Source organism: Choristoneura fumiferana, chromosome 20, assembly GCF_025370935.1.
Source record: "Choristoneura fumiferana chromosome 20, NRCan_CFum_1, whole genome shotgun sequence".
Lineage (NCBI taxonomy): Eukaryota > Metazoa > Arthropoda > Insecta > Lepidoptera > Tortricidae > Choristoneura > Choristoneura fumiferana.
In genome coordinates, this window is record NC_133491.1 from 8,879,292 (window position 1) to 8,895,570 (window position 16,279).

General features: G+C 39.0%; 2 protein-coding genes across 2 annotated transcripts; both read right to left on the reverse strand.

The window, feature by feature from the left end:
* Window positions 1-4,374: 4,374 nt before the first annotated feature.
* LOC141438881 (uncharacterized) lies at window positions 4,375-4,814 on the reverse strand. The gene has a single exon (XM_074102928.1). It carries the CDS (start codon window positions 4,711-4,713, stop codon window positions 4,462-4,464), a length of 252 nt encoding a protein of 83 aa, XP_073959029.1. The 5' UTR covers window positions 4,714-4,814; the 3' UTR covers window positions 4,375-4,461.
* An 89-nt stretch (window positions 4,815-4,903) lies between these two features.
* LOC141438880 (cuticle protein-like) lies at window positions 4,904-5,641 on the reverse strand (the record flags this gene model as incomplete). Its single annotated transcript, XM_074102927.1, is given in 2 exon segments — window positions 4,904-5,250; window positions 5,532-5,641. Coding segments are annotated over 2 exon segments (434 nt in total), but the record flags the coding sequence as incomplete, so codon positions are not given.
* Window positions 5,642-16,279: the final 10,638 nt, after the last annotated feature.

Genomic DNA, 16,279 nt, shown 5'->3' on the forward strand with positions numbered 1-16,279 from the left:
CGCGGCTTAGGTCTGATATTCTTACTGCCAGAGACCTCTAATAACATTGGTAATTTGAATCACGCCGACCACGTTGAGTAAAGCCAAGGAGACAATAGATATCGTCTTGCCCTATGTAGGTCCCACTGCAGGGCCTCTCAGAATGTGAGTACTTGGGCCGTGGTTCCCTCGTGGGTCCAGTGCGGATGGAGCACTTCACGTAGACCATTGAATTTCTTCAAAAGAGTGTGCAGGCTTCTTCACGATAGTTTCTTTCACCATTAAGTTCATGGTAAATAAATAAATATACAAGAATTGCTCTAAAAAGAAAAATGATGAGTTGTGAATATAAAATTAGTTTATGTATCAACCAGCAAAAATAAAAATAAACCGCCGAAAAAAAACGCTGCTTGAAAAGACAATTAAAAGTAAAAATTATTATGCGCTACTGAGCTGTTCTCCGCGACTTCATCGATGTATATAGCATACATGGGTGTTTAAAATTTTAGGTCCCAAATATGTTTGAAAGTAAAGTAAATATCCATTATGCGTCTAAGATTCCTACCGCAGCGAACAAAAGAGCTGATGATCTTGAAACGGCTGAACCGATTTTGATAAATCATGTCTAAGATCCATCGCTAGAAAACCAGCTTTCAAATAAAAAAAACCGCATTCAAATCGGTGAGCTACGGTGCCACAGACAGACACACAGACACACACACATAGCGGTCAAACTTATAACACCCCTCTTTTTCGTCGGGGGTTAAAAATGGGGGTGAATGTTTGAAGTTTATGTCATCGGATAGATCGATTAACGATATTTGTAATGTTTTAATCAGTCAGAGGACGAAAGTTCACTTCCAAGTATTACAGATATTCCTGCATTTTCTGAGAAATTATTTGACAAGCACATTAAAGCTTAACATTTCGCAAATGGATTACCTGATCTAAAAATGATTTTTATAAACTGGATGGCATGGATGGTTAATTAGTTTCAACTGAAGCATGAATTGAAATTAATGTTCAGGATGCTGAATTTCGTCTCGTCATCATCTCCGGTCTGTATACGTCGTCCCACAGCTGGGCAGAGGGGGCTTGGGCTGTTATTTCGACGTCGCCCGCCGCCTAGAATGGATCGTGAACTTCACACACACTATTGAACTGCTTTGACTTTAGCCAGTCACTTGCATCGCCGTATATAATATACCAAGCAGCAAAAATATTGGCCCTCACATGTATGCAGTAATAGGTAATTTTGAATAAAGAGTGGGCCAAATTTTGTGCCGCTGAGTATATTATGAATATTTTTTGGTATACTGTAATGTCTGCCTGTACTGTTAGTACATATAGTAATTATTTAGTAATTAAATATTTAATACCAGAGGTAGAGCTTGTTATTGTACGGTACTATTCAATGGAAAAAATCAATTGTGTAAACAAATGTGGTGACTGACATTGACACTTGACTGACGACTGGCTAACTGACTGACTGACGTTGGCTCTAGTGATGTGAAAGCTCTTTAAGATACTTCAATCAGCAGTAAATAATTAATAATAATAATAATAATAAAATCTTTATTCAATAAGACAAAATTGCACAAGAGAGGAATGAACAATTACAGAGAAAAAGGCAACTTAGGTTAAACATAGTACAATTAAATAAGTTGAATCCTGACTCACAAACTAGGCAGGGTCAGTTAAAATATGGATTAATTTAGATTTTTTTGCTGTAAGTAGCGTAGTAGAAAGCCAACTGAGATATGTGTGCATAGAAGAAATTTGTATCTTGCCTCCTGTCCAACGGTGGTGTAGGGGTTATAGTACGCAGTACGGATTGCTGAGGACCTAGGTTCGATTCCCAGCCCTGGTCTCTTTTTCTGGTTTTTCTGTGCATCCATGTCTCAGTTTGTATTTTCGATATAATTTAGAAGAGGCATTTTTAAATTTACATAAGACAGGGAATGAGAGTAGACACAGGGAAGTGATTCAAAATGATGTTTTTGGTCCAACATGGACCCACAGTAAATATGATACTAGTAATAGAATTTTTTAGGAATAACGCTCGATTCTAACTCAGTGGGGACCTCACGTCACAGCAATCGCGGGTAGATTGAGCTCTGCTGCTTTGCAGTTTGGAAAATACGGCAGCTAACCGATGTGGCGACGGCACGGTTGGTGTATTTTGCTTACTTTAATAGCATTATTTCGTACGGCCTTATTTTATGGGATCTGCTGCAGACATTGAGTCAATTTTTATCTTACAAAAGAGAGCAATTAGAGCAATTTATAATTTGAAGACGCGTGAATCTTTAAGACTTTTTTTAAGGAAACAGATATCCTAACCCTGCCGTCGCTTTATGTGTTTTGAAATAATCATGTATGTTAGGAAGAAATATGTGTGATTTTCCACTAACGTCGATAAGCCAAAGGCTACTAGAAACACAGGGAAGCTTAAGTTCCATCTTACAGACTGGCTAAAACAAAAAGTCTTTTCTGGGAAATTGCATACGTTTTTTTTATAAAATTCCAAAAAATATTATAAATGAAACGGATATAAAATTCAGATCTATTGTCAAGAAGACATTAATATCAAAGGCGTATTATAAAGTTAATGATTATATCATGGACAGGGATATTTGGAAATAATTCCGATCCGCATTAGCGATCCCTTCAAATAGCGAACCTACTGTGTTAAAAATAAAGTTGTGTTAAATACTTGTGATGTATACATATCATTTAATAATATTGTAAATCTGTTAAAAAAAAATATATATACCTCGTTGAGTTTCTTGCCGGATTCTTCTCAGCAGAGGTTTTCCGAACCGGTGGTAGATTTTTTTTGACATTCATAAGTGCTTGTTATAGCCTAAATTGAATAAAGATATTTTGACTTTGACTTTGTACATAATTTCTACTAAAATACTATTTTATCGTCCAACTAGTGTTTACCCGCGGCTTCGCACACGTAAATCATTAGGTCAGCAGCTGAAATACCGGGATTTTTAAAAATTGCCGTGGGAATTCCCGAAAATTAAATCGTGTTTTCATTGACATTACATTAAAAAACAATCATGGTCAAATTTCATGACTCTAAGCCCAGCGGTTATTAGTTCGAAAGTTATCTATCTCGTGGGAATATCGAAATAAAAAAGTAGGCTATGTTTTATTCCAGATGTCAAACTATCTACATACCAATTTTTCATGACTCTAAGCTGAGCGGTTGTTATTTCAAGATTTTATCCCTATCCCATGGGAATATCGGTATAAAAGTATCCTATGTTGTAATCCAGGTTATCTTACTTTTCGCCAAATTTCATCCAAATCCGTCCAGCCGTTTCAGCGTGAAGAAGTAACAAACATATTCACTCACTCATTCACAAACTTTGACATTTATAATATTAGTAGGATTAGTAGGATATATTAGGAAGTAGGATAGTAGGAAGTAGGATAGTAGGATAGGATTAGAAACCTTTATAAACCTTCATTAAATAGTGTAACTTAACACAAATAATTAATATCTACGAATAAATTAATTTGCAGAGCCAGCCATAATTATCGGTAGGTAAGGTTGGTTCAGTCAAATAATTAAGTTTGTTGGTACAGCACTAAATTTCCAGAGACTAGACCGACCATTAGACCAACTTCGGTGAAGAAAAAATTATCATGTCAATTTGACAAATATAACGGATTTTCGTCTTCCAATTAATTCTTTAAAATAAACATATTTACACGATTATTTAATGATAAAATGGTTGTTAAAAACAGTGGTGAGGTCATTGAGATGTGAATATGATCGGGATTGGCGTTCAAATGCAAGTAACTACGGAGTAATCGTGAAAAATTGCTTTGTTTACACAATTGATTTTTTTCCATTGAATAGTACAATAAATATAACTGTGGCGTAGTAACGCTGTTGTGTGTTACAATCGAAGTCAAAAGTGACGTACTTGAAAATGAAATGAAAATGATATGAAAAGTTTTTAAATCCTTTTTTATTCTGTCACATCAACATATTTATTTACTCTATCAATCTTGAATGGCGTTGCGTGTAGCTGCAAGGGTGGAGTTAGGTGAGAGCATCCGGAACTACTGTTCCGGGTCTTGTAAAACAAGAGGGCCTCCACAATAGAAGCATAAAAAATGAAATTTATTAAAGCTGCATTTTAGCTTTCTGAGCACCTACTTCTTCGTTGCCCCAAGCTCTGGATACAATGGGTGCAGCTACTTTTGATGCAGATTTTACTTAAAATTATTAAGTAAATACTCGTAGGAAATCACTTCAGTCGTAAGAAGATATCATACACTGTCAGGCATAGCTGCCGCCTATAATACATATTCATGAAACGTGACAAAATATGTAGGGAATTAGGGTAATGTACAAAATATACTACCAAATTAAAAGTAAAGTAGACAAAATGTATTTCAATAACTTATGTACAAATCAAGTCTTTATAAATGAGCCATCAAGTCGGTGATCTTAATTCAAGGGTAGTAGTATCCGGGGGCGTTGGGAGCAATGAGTTTCGCGGGAGCCGCGCGCGCAAGCACCGGGGCGGGCGCAGGCGCAGCATATGCTGCTAGCGGCGCGCCGTACGCCGCGGCGGAGTAGGCGGCCGCGACGGGCGCAGAGTACGCCGCGGCCACGGGAGCGCCATAGGAGTACTGAGCCGCCACGGGAGCAGGGTAAGCAGCAGTGTACGCTGCCCTGTAAGCAGCGAACGGGAGCCGCGGCATAACGAGCGGCCACCACGGGAGCGGCAGCAGCGACAGGCGCAGCAGCGTAGCGGGCGAACACCGGAGCGGGGGCGACGGGAGCGGCGGCAGCGTAGCGCGCTACTACGGGAGCAGCGGCGATTCTAGCAGGAGCGACGGCGTAGCGGGCAAACGCGGGCTGCGCGACTACAGGGGCAGCGGCGATGCGAGCGGCTCGGCGACGACGGCGGGCGCGGCGGCCACCAGCGGCTCCTTGCGCACGACGGCGTTGAACCCGTTGACGGGGTCGGCAGCGTAGTCCACGATGCGGCGCGTGCCGTCGGGGTCCACGAGCGAGTACTGGCCCTGCACCACGTCGCCGTCGCGCTGCTCCGTCTGGCTCTTGTAGTCGCCGGTCAGCGAGTCTGCCACGTCGTACCCGAAGCGGTACTGCGGCAGCGGGTCGAACTCCTCCAGGCGGGCTGCCACCGGCGCCGCCGCCACCACCGGTCCCGCCGCGTAAGCGGCTGGCACCACGCTGCCGTGAGCGAGGGCGAGGAGAGAAGTGAAGACCACCAACTGTAACGACAAACAACAATCAATTAAAACTACTACTATTGTAGTTATTGAGAAAGGGCATGATCGTCCAGATTGAAATGAATGAAGGCACTATCAGAAAAATACTATTTCGGTTTGATAATCTGTGAAACTCAAACTCGTAGATGTCAAGTTCGATAGAAAAAATAAACTATTTTGATTATTTGTATGGTCACAATCCACTTCACTTGTTGCACTTTTTCACTATCACTTATTATTACACTTCACATTTCACAGTTACGTAATCCATAGAGGTTCCGTACCTTGAAAGCCATTTCGATTGTTTGCTGAGATGTGCTCGGGGTAGCTAAGACCTGAGAACTGTACCCCTCAGTCGGCACTAACAGCATTTATAGTGGTTCGTGGCGCTTGCCTCATCCCGGTCGCATCTCCAAATTTAAATATATTCAAGTACGCACGTACGAGCCTGGCCGACGGGACGGCTGGACAATGCCACGTAAACAAAGCGCTACTTGTGCAACCGCCCGAGCGCCGACACATCGCGGTCACACCGATTCTTCACACACTCGCCAAATAACTAGTTTTTTCAGGAGTTCTACGCATTTTGCACGCTCGGCCACCCCTGAAAAGATAACCAAGGATAGAATATGTAAATTTAAGTACCTAAGCAGGAAATTGATTCAGTTTAATCTAAAAAAAACTGCTACGCTGCCTGTATTATTATGGACAACGTTTGTAATTAAATTAACGATTAAAGTTGAGCTATAAACTCTGGTAACCATCACAAAACAACTCCGTGACCATGGAAATCATCCGGCGTAAATTAATAAAACTCCATCACCTTGCGAGTCTCGATAAATCTTTCTTAACAGTAATAGCGTAAGAGTGGTCCAGTTTAGGACGTCGAGTACATTTGCGGAGAGCCGTCGACATTTGAAACAGGTCCGGGCACCGACGTGCGACGAGTTACATATTACGACATGGCTAATGAACTTCAAATGCTACCTTATTTAAACCGTACCAACTTTTATTATCAGGTTGATCTTAAGTATATTCAAATCAATCTGGTTATTTCTACTTATGTCAGTTTTGGTATAACGTATCATTTTTATTTTCACACTAGCCGTTACCCGCGACTTCGTCCGCGTAGAATTTGTTTATCCCTATCCCGCGGGAACTATGCAATTTTCCTATGTCCTTCTTCGGGACTCATACTGTCTGTGTATCGAATTTAATCTAAATCGGTGCAATGATTTAGACGTGATCATAAATAAATCATAAATCATAAAATCATTTATTTTTGCTAAAACAACAGAACAAACAATGAAGTAACAAACAAACAAACAAACAGACTTAAAAACTTTTCGCTTTTATAATTTATAATATTATATACTAGCCGTTACCCGCGAATCCGTTCGCGTAGAATTCGGTTTTCACTATCCCGCGGGAACTTTGCAATCTTCCGGGATAAAGACTATCCTATATCCTTCGCCGGGACGCAAGCTATTTGTAAACCAAATTTCATCTAAATCAGTTCAGCGGTTTAGACGTGATGAAGTAACAAACAAACAAACAAACAATTAAAATAAATTATAACAAAATATTGAACCGACTACAAAAAACCATGAAAATAATATTCTACTAGTCTGAAGTCGGTCGGTGCCTCAGCACGAGCCAGCAGAAGTGGACCTATAGTCATCTACCTCATCTACGCTCTTTATATTGGGCTTCAATCATTCCTGCTGGCTCTGGCTCGTGCTGAGGCACCGACCGAGTTCAGACTGGTAGAAAATTATTTTCATGGTTTTATGTAATCTATTCAATTTGTTTTGTTATAATTTTTTTTTCACGCTTTTTAGTGTAAATAATCTAAGATGTAATAGTTTAATATCATCATCTGCTCGTCACCATTTACGAAAGATTGCTTTTTCCGATGCAGAGACGTTCCTTATTGAGGAGTCCTGGTGCTTCACCACCCGCTTTACTATGCATTACGAGGAGCATAAATTGCTTAGCAACTGTGTCAAAGTAATTTTAGACGACCAGATGGCCTAGTGGTTAGAGAACCTGACTACGAAGCTTGAGGTCCCGGGTTCGATTCCCGTGTCGGGGCAGATATTTGTATGAAAAATACGAATGTTTGTTCTCGGGTCTTGGGTGTTTACTATGTATTTAAGTATGTATCTATCTATATAGTTATATCTATCCGTTGCTTAGTAGCCATAACACAAGCTTTGCTAAGCTTACTTTGGAACTGGGTCAATTGGTGTGAATTGTCCCGTGATATTTATTTGATATTTATTTAATTAAAATTCGACCCGTGAAATACGTTATTGAGTAGTAACTCCAATGGTCAACTGTGGTCTTTATCATGAGTTTCACTTCACCAAATGATGATTTTCAAGAGCAAATGCACGAGTTACTACTAAATATATCCAATTTACTATAGGTGTCCCTACAACATTTGAAGAATTCCCTCGATTTCCTTAAGATCAAATCATCAGATCCTGATTTGGTGACGGAAATGACGGAGTTCTGAGGTAACAAACATAAAAAATTCAACCGAATTTATAACCTCCTCTTTTATGAAGTCTGTTAACAAACGAACAGACTTACAAACTTTCGCATTTATAATATTAGGGGGATAGTGCGATCATCCAATATCAGGGAGCCTACCATGATCTTTTCATAAACGATCCAAACGCAGAGCAGCAGGCGTACCATGATCTTTTCACAAACGATCCAAACGCAGAGCAGTTCAATTTAGGCACCTAAACTGAATCGTCGAAATTAGTACCACGACGTTTATTTCTCAGAGCTGAGTCTCAATGGTTTACAGGTGAATGAAAGACCGATATTGTCTCTGGTCCGAAACTGAAACGCTAAGTCGCGAAAGGGATGCCGCTATATGCAAACCAAATTTTGTATACTAAAACCTCTTTATTTTGCAAAACCATAACTCTATGTCATTCCGTGTTCTTAGCAACCGTTGTGTTGATTACAAATAAAATGTTTACGCTGTCACTAATCGACGAGTCTCTTTTCTCACTGAAAAATCATTGAGGAGTTAAGAAGCACAATGTCGTGAGTACCTACGAAGTCCGAGACAAAATCCAAGAGCCCGCATCCAAGCACGACAACGTACAGGCTCGCCGCCCCAGAGACCCAGGCGCCGATGCCGCGAGCCCCCATGTCGCAAGAGACGGCTCGCCGGGCCTTAATTGAAATAGCTCCGGAGAAAAATGAGACCTTGCGCGCAGGACTGCAAGAAATTAGGAATGAAATTAAAGCAGTCAAGGAGTTACTGCAAGCAAGGTGAGGAGCATTTTTTTGATTAGTTACCAATTTGATAGTCTCCCATTACAAACAAGCAATTCAATTGTGTCTGTGTGTTGATTGTGTACTTATTAGGTTTCTCGATACCTACGACTGCGCTAAAGTTTTGGAAGAAAATTTGGTATGTAGAAAATATTATGCCTTCGTAAGTCGTTTCATTGTAAAAAAAAACGCCATTCAAAAGACTGAACGAAAGTCGGTCACTCATGTTCTGCTATGTCAATGTTTTTTTATGTAAGTACCATGTTTTTTTTGTTTTAGGTTACCAGTTCCAGAACTGCCCCAACGCCAAATTTAAATCTACCATAACCATATAATTTCAAGATAAGGTAGCCTGAATTGTCTTGACAGGTTCTCTAAAAATCTATCTAAATTCTCGTTGACAAATTGACTCTAATTCAGTTTCTAATATAAAGTTAAATGGTCAAACTGTTGAATTTGTAAAATCAACAATATTTTTAGGAATAACACTCGATGCTAACCGATGTGGCGACGGCACGGTTGATGTATTTTGCTTACTTTAATAGCATTATTTCGTACGGCCTTATTTTATGGGATCTGCTGCAGACATTGAGTAAATTTTTATCTTACCAAAGAGAGCATCTTCTTTTAAGGAAACAGGTATCCTAACCCTGCCGTCGCATTATGTTTTTGAAATAATCATGTATGTAAGGAAGAACATATGTGATTTTCCCACTAACGTCGATAACCCAAAGGCTACTAGAAACACAGGGAAGCTTAAAGTTCCATCTTACAGACTGGCTAAATATACCTCGTTGAGTTTCTTGCCGGATTTTTCTCAACAGAGGTTTTTCCGAACCGGTGGTAGATTTTTTTTGACATTCATAAGTGCTTGTTATAGCCTAAATTGAATAAAGATATTTTGACTTTGACTTTGACTTTGAATTTTTGTAAATTAATTATTTGTGAAATAAAAATGAAAACAAACCAAACGTGTTCATTTTCTCCTTTACTTACGCCTGTTATATAATATGGTTATTCATAAAGAAGATTTCCGCAATTACGTAGTTTTTGCCTAATAATGAATAAGTAAGTAAGTAAGTAATCATTTATTGCATATAAAGTAGGGTTTACAGGAGGGCTGATACATGGAAAGAACATACAAACATTCTTGCAAAAGAAAAAACAACAGTGAAAAACAATAACAATGGTAGCAAGTTCATGAACGTACATTAACAGCTCTTCATACACAATACTTTTCACTGGCTCCTACACTAGGCGAGGCCTGTCCCGTAGGTAGCCAATTCCGTGAGAGTGAATACATAGTGACAACATCTCAAACGTTCCGCTAGAGGCGCTGTTCGTGTTTCCATACAAATTGAGATTCTAACGCGGAAGCGATCGAGACGTATTTGTAACCGAAAACTTACACTAAGGGTACTGGCTAGGGGCTTGACTCTAATAATAAATAACTCATACACTCTCGTGTATATGAAATGTTTTTGGTGGGATTCTCATTACTATTTATAGTCTGCGGGGTCTTAAACATAATAAGTGTTAACAAAAATCGTTTAAGGTTTAGGTATTTATTTATATCATCGTGAGAAATGCAACACAAGGATTATCTCCCTTCCCATAATCGGCGAACAAGGCGATTCCTTATGGCTGTACCGAGTCGCAGTTGTGGGTTGCTTCTTTCTGTCTCATCAATGACAACTGCGTCCTCGAGCAGCGGCTCGGTAGCCGCCTGCTGCAGACGGCGATTGTGGTATCGAGGCAAGGGTCCCAAATCTAAAATGGGCAGATTTGCTGTATTGCAAATATTGTGCAATATAGCACAAGCATTTATAATTGAGCCAGCAACTTCTGGGCTGTAATTCAACACTCGATGGCCACTAATGCACCGAAAACGAGTTTTAAGAACTCCTAAAGTCCTATCAACTACGTTTCTAGCGCGAACATGAATGTTAGTGTAGTGACTTTCAGGCGAGTCCTCTGCAGCGTTGGTAATGGGAGTCATCATGTACTTCCTGAGGGGATACCCGGAATCACCTGTAAATACATATTATTTAATATGCTTAAAAACTTTTATAATTTATTTCTGTTTCATTATCAACGGTAGAAAAATTACAAGATGCGATGATGACAAGTCTAGATCGTCTCTTGCGTCGAGAGCACATTTAAACATTATGTCATCAATTAATAATTACTATAATTAATTATTTGGCTTACTTATGTCAAGGCGCCATGTGGGGACTGTAACTTGGTAAGAGCTTAGCTAATGGCGATCTACGCGCGTGACTAAACTCTATCATCACTATCCCACCCAGCCTATACACGTCCCACTGCTGAGAACTTGCTAACTTCACACAAACCATTAAATTTTTATGGTATTTTGCCGCCCCCTAAATGTGGCGCCCGGGGGCTCTTCAACTGTCCACCTAACTACTTCTGCTGTTGACTGTACATACTAACAGATAATAGGTTTACTTAAAGGGTTCTTGTCTCATTCCTCTCTTCCAGAGTAGAAGGGAAGACAATATACTTCCTCCTCATTTGAGGAGTATTTAAACAGGCTGTTATTTGCGCAACAACAGATGATACTGTTTGCTGCGCCAAAGAATGTGCACCTATATCACCTATGGGTCTTTGATACGACCCGACAGCATATAACGACAGCGTAGTCAATACCTACAATAATCAAGTATTTCGAATAAGTACTTTTGCCAAAGCATAACCTAGTTAAAGTTACAAATGTGCATATACGTAAGGCGTAATGAAGCTAATAATTATGAATTTACCTTCGTCTCTGGATCTAAGTCAGTAGACCTCACAGGTTCTTTGAGCAATGGCCTTAGCTCCTCACAGAGGTCTAGAGTCAGCTCTTTCGACAAACGATATCTTCGAATGAACTCTTAATCCCCGAGTTCAAACGGATTGTTTTCCTTGCGATTACGGAGCCTATTTTTTTTCGCCCTGTATTCTCCATGAGATCGCATTCCAAAAATGCCAAAAATAATAATTCCTTCGACATCTGAAAAACTGCCGACAACTGTGTTTTAACAGCTTGCGGATTTTTCTATGTTGAACTAACACGCTATGCACATACTAAAGTTGTTATTTGCACCGTAAAACACTGAATTCGTTTTATTTCATTAGTTGAAGTTGAAGCGATCCAAAAGAATTGACAGAATGAGTAACTTATACTGAATCGCTAAATTTGACACTGAAGCGATTCAATTCCCACTCAAGTTAAGCGTCATGGTACGAAAACCGCTTGAAGTGAGTGAATGAAAATGTCTGTATCGCTGTCGCTGAACCGTGCCTGAACTGAATCGCAAAAGTAACGTCGTGGTACGAAATAGCGATGCAGTTCAGTTTAGAGCCTAAACTGAATCGCATTAAGAGAGCGTGGTAGGGCCCCAGTTCAATTTAGGCACCTAAACTGAATGTCTGTATCGCTGTCGCTGAACGGTGCTTGAACTGAATCGCAAAAGTAACGTCGTGGTACGAAATAGCGATGCAGTTCAGTTTAGAGCCTAAACTGAATCGTATTAAGAGAGCGTGGTAGGCCCCCAGAACATATTACTTAGTCCGCCCGCTGGATATATACTAGTACTAGATGAAAACCCGGCTTCGCTCGGGTAAAATGTAGACTCATAATAATATGTTTGAAATTTTTTTTTGCCAGTTATATATAGTTAGAATATCGGGATAAAAAGTATCTTATGTTTTAATCCAGGTTATAAACAAACTTTTTGCCAAATTTCATCCAAATCCGTTCAGCCGTTTCAGCGTGAAGAAGTAACAAACATACTCACTCACTCACTCACTCACAAACTTTCACATTTATAATATTATTAGTAGGATTAGTAGGATTACAAGAATGTAAAAAGATACAGTGTTGTTACCGGCAGCCAGGCTTTTTTTAAGGGAGGTTAAAGTAACGTATTTCAAGTAACTTAACCAAGACATTCATTTAATGAATGAATGAATTAAAAAAGTTTATTCAACACACACTTAGTTACACACAAAAGTTACAAAAATAGTTGAGTTAAAAAAAAGCCTGGCTGCCGGTAAGACAGTGCATAGTTTTTTTCAAATTAGTCATTTGTTTGGTGTAAGGCTTTGTACATATATTAGAAATACCCTAATCAACATGTTCTATTCATCTTTGTCCACAGAGCAGAGACACGTTACAGATCTCTTCTGTGGTACACCACTAAACTCAATCTCAACTCCTCTCATCAATTATCATCATGATTATATCTGTGGCTATGTATATCGGGTTTCATTGCCACTTGCCTGCCAAAAATAAATCTAGGTTTACCTATTGTTTTTTTTTATTCGATTGGATGGCAAACGAGCAAGTTGGTCTCCTGATGGTAAGAGATTACCACCGCCCATAGATACCTGCAACACCAGGGGGATTGCAGATACGTTGCCAACCTAGAGGCCTAAGACGGGATACCTCAAGTGCCAATAATTTCACCGGCTGTCTTACTCTCCACGCCGAAACACAACAGTGCAAGCACTGCTATTTCACGGCAGGACTAGCGAGCAAGATGGTGGTAGCAATCCGGGCGGACTTTGCACAAGGTCCTACCATCTGCAAATGCTGCTGTTTATTAATCGCAATGATTTGTCATAGTTTAGTTGTTTCTGAGATTATTGTTACCTGATAAATATAAGCTCGACAGCTCTATATAGGTATACATTTTCGCACTGCTATACTGAACTATAACTATAACTATGAGATTTAGAGATTTCCAGCAAGACGACTCAAGTATGTTTATTCAAATTCAACACCCGGTTTCCATTTACAACAAATGAATGCAGTTGAGAAAGTTAAAATACATACAGATTGCAGACAAAAAAGGCTAGGTAATAAACGGATGCAAATTCTTGTTAGTCTGCGTCTGGTATGAAATAGAAAGGAGTAGAAAATATTTCAGTTTTGTTTCAAAGACAAAACTCATTCATTGTTTTGTAACTACAAGTACCTACATACATACGTACCTATATGTACCTACTTGGCGCATGAAAATCTGCTGAGAGATAAAGTAAATACTGAAATCGATTTTGAATTGTTCTTTGTTGAGGTGATAATTTCATTTTGTAGTTACTTGTTTCGAAACTAAAAGTACATACATTATATGTAAAATAAATGGTCTTTCAATTTTTAAACAAGTTCCTATCAAACGAATATGTCGCTAAAGTCGAATTTTCAAGTTGACGGACACGTCTATTGGCGTTATTGTTTAATGACGTGCAAACGATTATCAACTTTAGGGTGGTAGACCACATATTTGGCTGATGGTACCTACTTGGCGCATGAAAATCTGCTGAGAAATAAAATAAATAAATACTGAAATCAGTTTTGAATATTCTCTGTTTCAATCATTTCTTTTTGTAGTTACTATTTACAAACCAAGCTCAAATTAGCTGGTCGGTTAAGTTAACGCCGGAGTTCTACGGAAAAATAGCATTTAGGGTTCAGCCCTTTCTTATTCAGTACCTAATCTATGATGATGATGACGAATAATAATAGTAAATCTATACAAGGTGTTATTTTAATAACTGAAAACCTCAGACACCCCAAAAATATTCTTCATTTTAAGTAAGTTGATTGATTTTTTTTAATATCTTCATTATTTTAAAAGATGTTGGTGTGTTTTGCTAAGTCAGTAACGAAAAAATTAAGTCATATTTTTCTAAGGAATCATCATCATCACGGAATCCTCCAAGTAAGGTATATTTTATACCTTAGGCTGCTATTTACTCTTAACCTACTAATAAAGCTCAAGCAGACTTAGCCGTTATAGTTTTCCTTGTAAGTTTGATATAAGTACTTACTATCAAAAAATCGTCTTAACAAACCCCTAATGGTTTTAAAACACCTACCCAACGATACCCCACACTATAGGGTTGGATGAGAAAAAAAAATCACCACACTAAGTCTATGGGAGGTACCCAAAAAAAAAATTTTTTTTATTGTACCATTTTGTCGGCTTAGTTTACATATATATTCGTGCAAAATTACAGCTTTCTAGCATTGATAGTCCTTGAGCAAAGCCGCGGACGGACAGACAGATAGACAGACAGACATGGCGAAACTATAAGGGTTCCATTTTTGCCGTTTTGGCTCCGGAACCCTAAAAAAGGTATTTAAAGACACAAACACAACCTGATTTAAAACATAGTGTAATCGATTCTACTCTCGATTCTGAGCAAACTACTTTCTGGTTTTCAGTTATTTAATTAACACCTTGTATACGTATATATAGTATCTGTTTGTAATTTGTAACTGTTCCTAATAAATAAATAAATAAATAACAAGTAAAGTCTTGCTTGACTGATTAACTGACTTATTCGCGCACTCACTGGAGACTTCAAATAAGTAATTAGAACAGGATTTTTCTTGCAATTTTTTTGGACATGCTGCAGCTGTTATAAAAACTTGGTATGTACTTTGCAGATATTGACCATTAGGATATAGAGGTGCAGGGTAGGTGCAGAAGGGATTTTTGAAATTTCCCGCAGGATAGAGAATGAGAATTGACACCATAAATAGGCTTAGGTCCCTTTCTTTCCTTTATGTACTACTTGTTATGTTCAAAAACACCAAATATGTCATACGGAACCTCAAAGAGTCGTAATCACTCTTGACAGTTTCTCAAAAGCCCAGCGGTAAGTAGGCCAGTCTCTCGTCTATTTTAGGTGTGTAGCGAATAATTTGTATACTGTCGGCGTATTTGCATTAGAATAAAGAGTTTACGAGCAACAAGTGTGGAACCGCAACAGCACAAGGGCACAAGGTCGCATACCGGAGCTGACATTAGACACAGGCCATGTCCAGTCAGTGCCTCTGCGGCAAGTTTGCATTGTGACTGTCACAGCTGAACTAAAGGGCTGTTCACCACCATTGAAGCAAATGAAGTTCAGCCGATTTTATCGAAATAGTAGAATACAATACAATACAATTACTTTTTATTATACACCAGAAATAGTAAACGATAAAGAAAACAGGTACACAGAGAAAATTACAAGATAAACAATAGTGTCACTTTCTTTACGATTTGAAGACCCACTAAAACAGTAGTGTCCCCCTTGCTCATAAATTGTGTGCATTGATGCAAAAGTTTGCTTCTGGTGATATTATAGGTATGATTTTATATCGAACACGATGCGATTAGGGTCCACCTTACTATAACTAATTACCACATCCGGGAATTATTACGCTAACAGTGCAGTGGCCGTGGTCAAAAGTAGAGTCGTTAATAGTCGAGTGATAAGTCCCGCCCGGGTGTGGTAATTAGTTATGAGTGAAAATCACGAAAGTTTCAAGCATTATGCCTATTATGCTTAATACATAAATTAAATACGAGTATGTTTTCCAGTAGGTACCTAGGGCCAAGGGATTTATTAGATTTTGGAGAAAATGAGTACATTTTCTATTCTTGCAATACTCTGAATATTTTAGATATCAAATATTACGTGGTTACTTCTTTACTCTAGTAACATATCTTTGGCAGAGGTGGGGGAAATAACTTATTGTCTCCGCCCCTGATCTACATTCCTTGTGGCCCTGAAGTAGCCGGCCAAATGCGCCGCAAGAAAATGCACGACGGTCATTTTCCTGCCACTCACGCGCATCCTTCACAAGGCTGCCAACCGTTGCATAACATTACGCTGCCTGCAACGACGAGTGGCCGCTGCTACAGTGCACAAAATACTAGATTATTCACTAGTT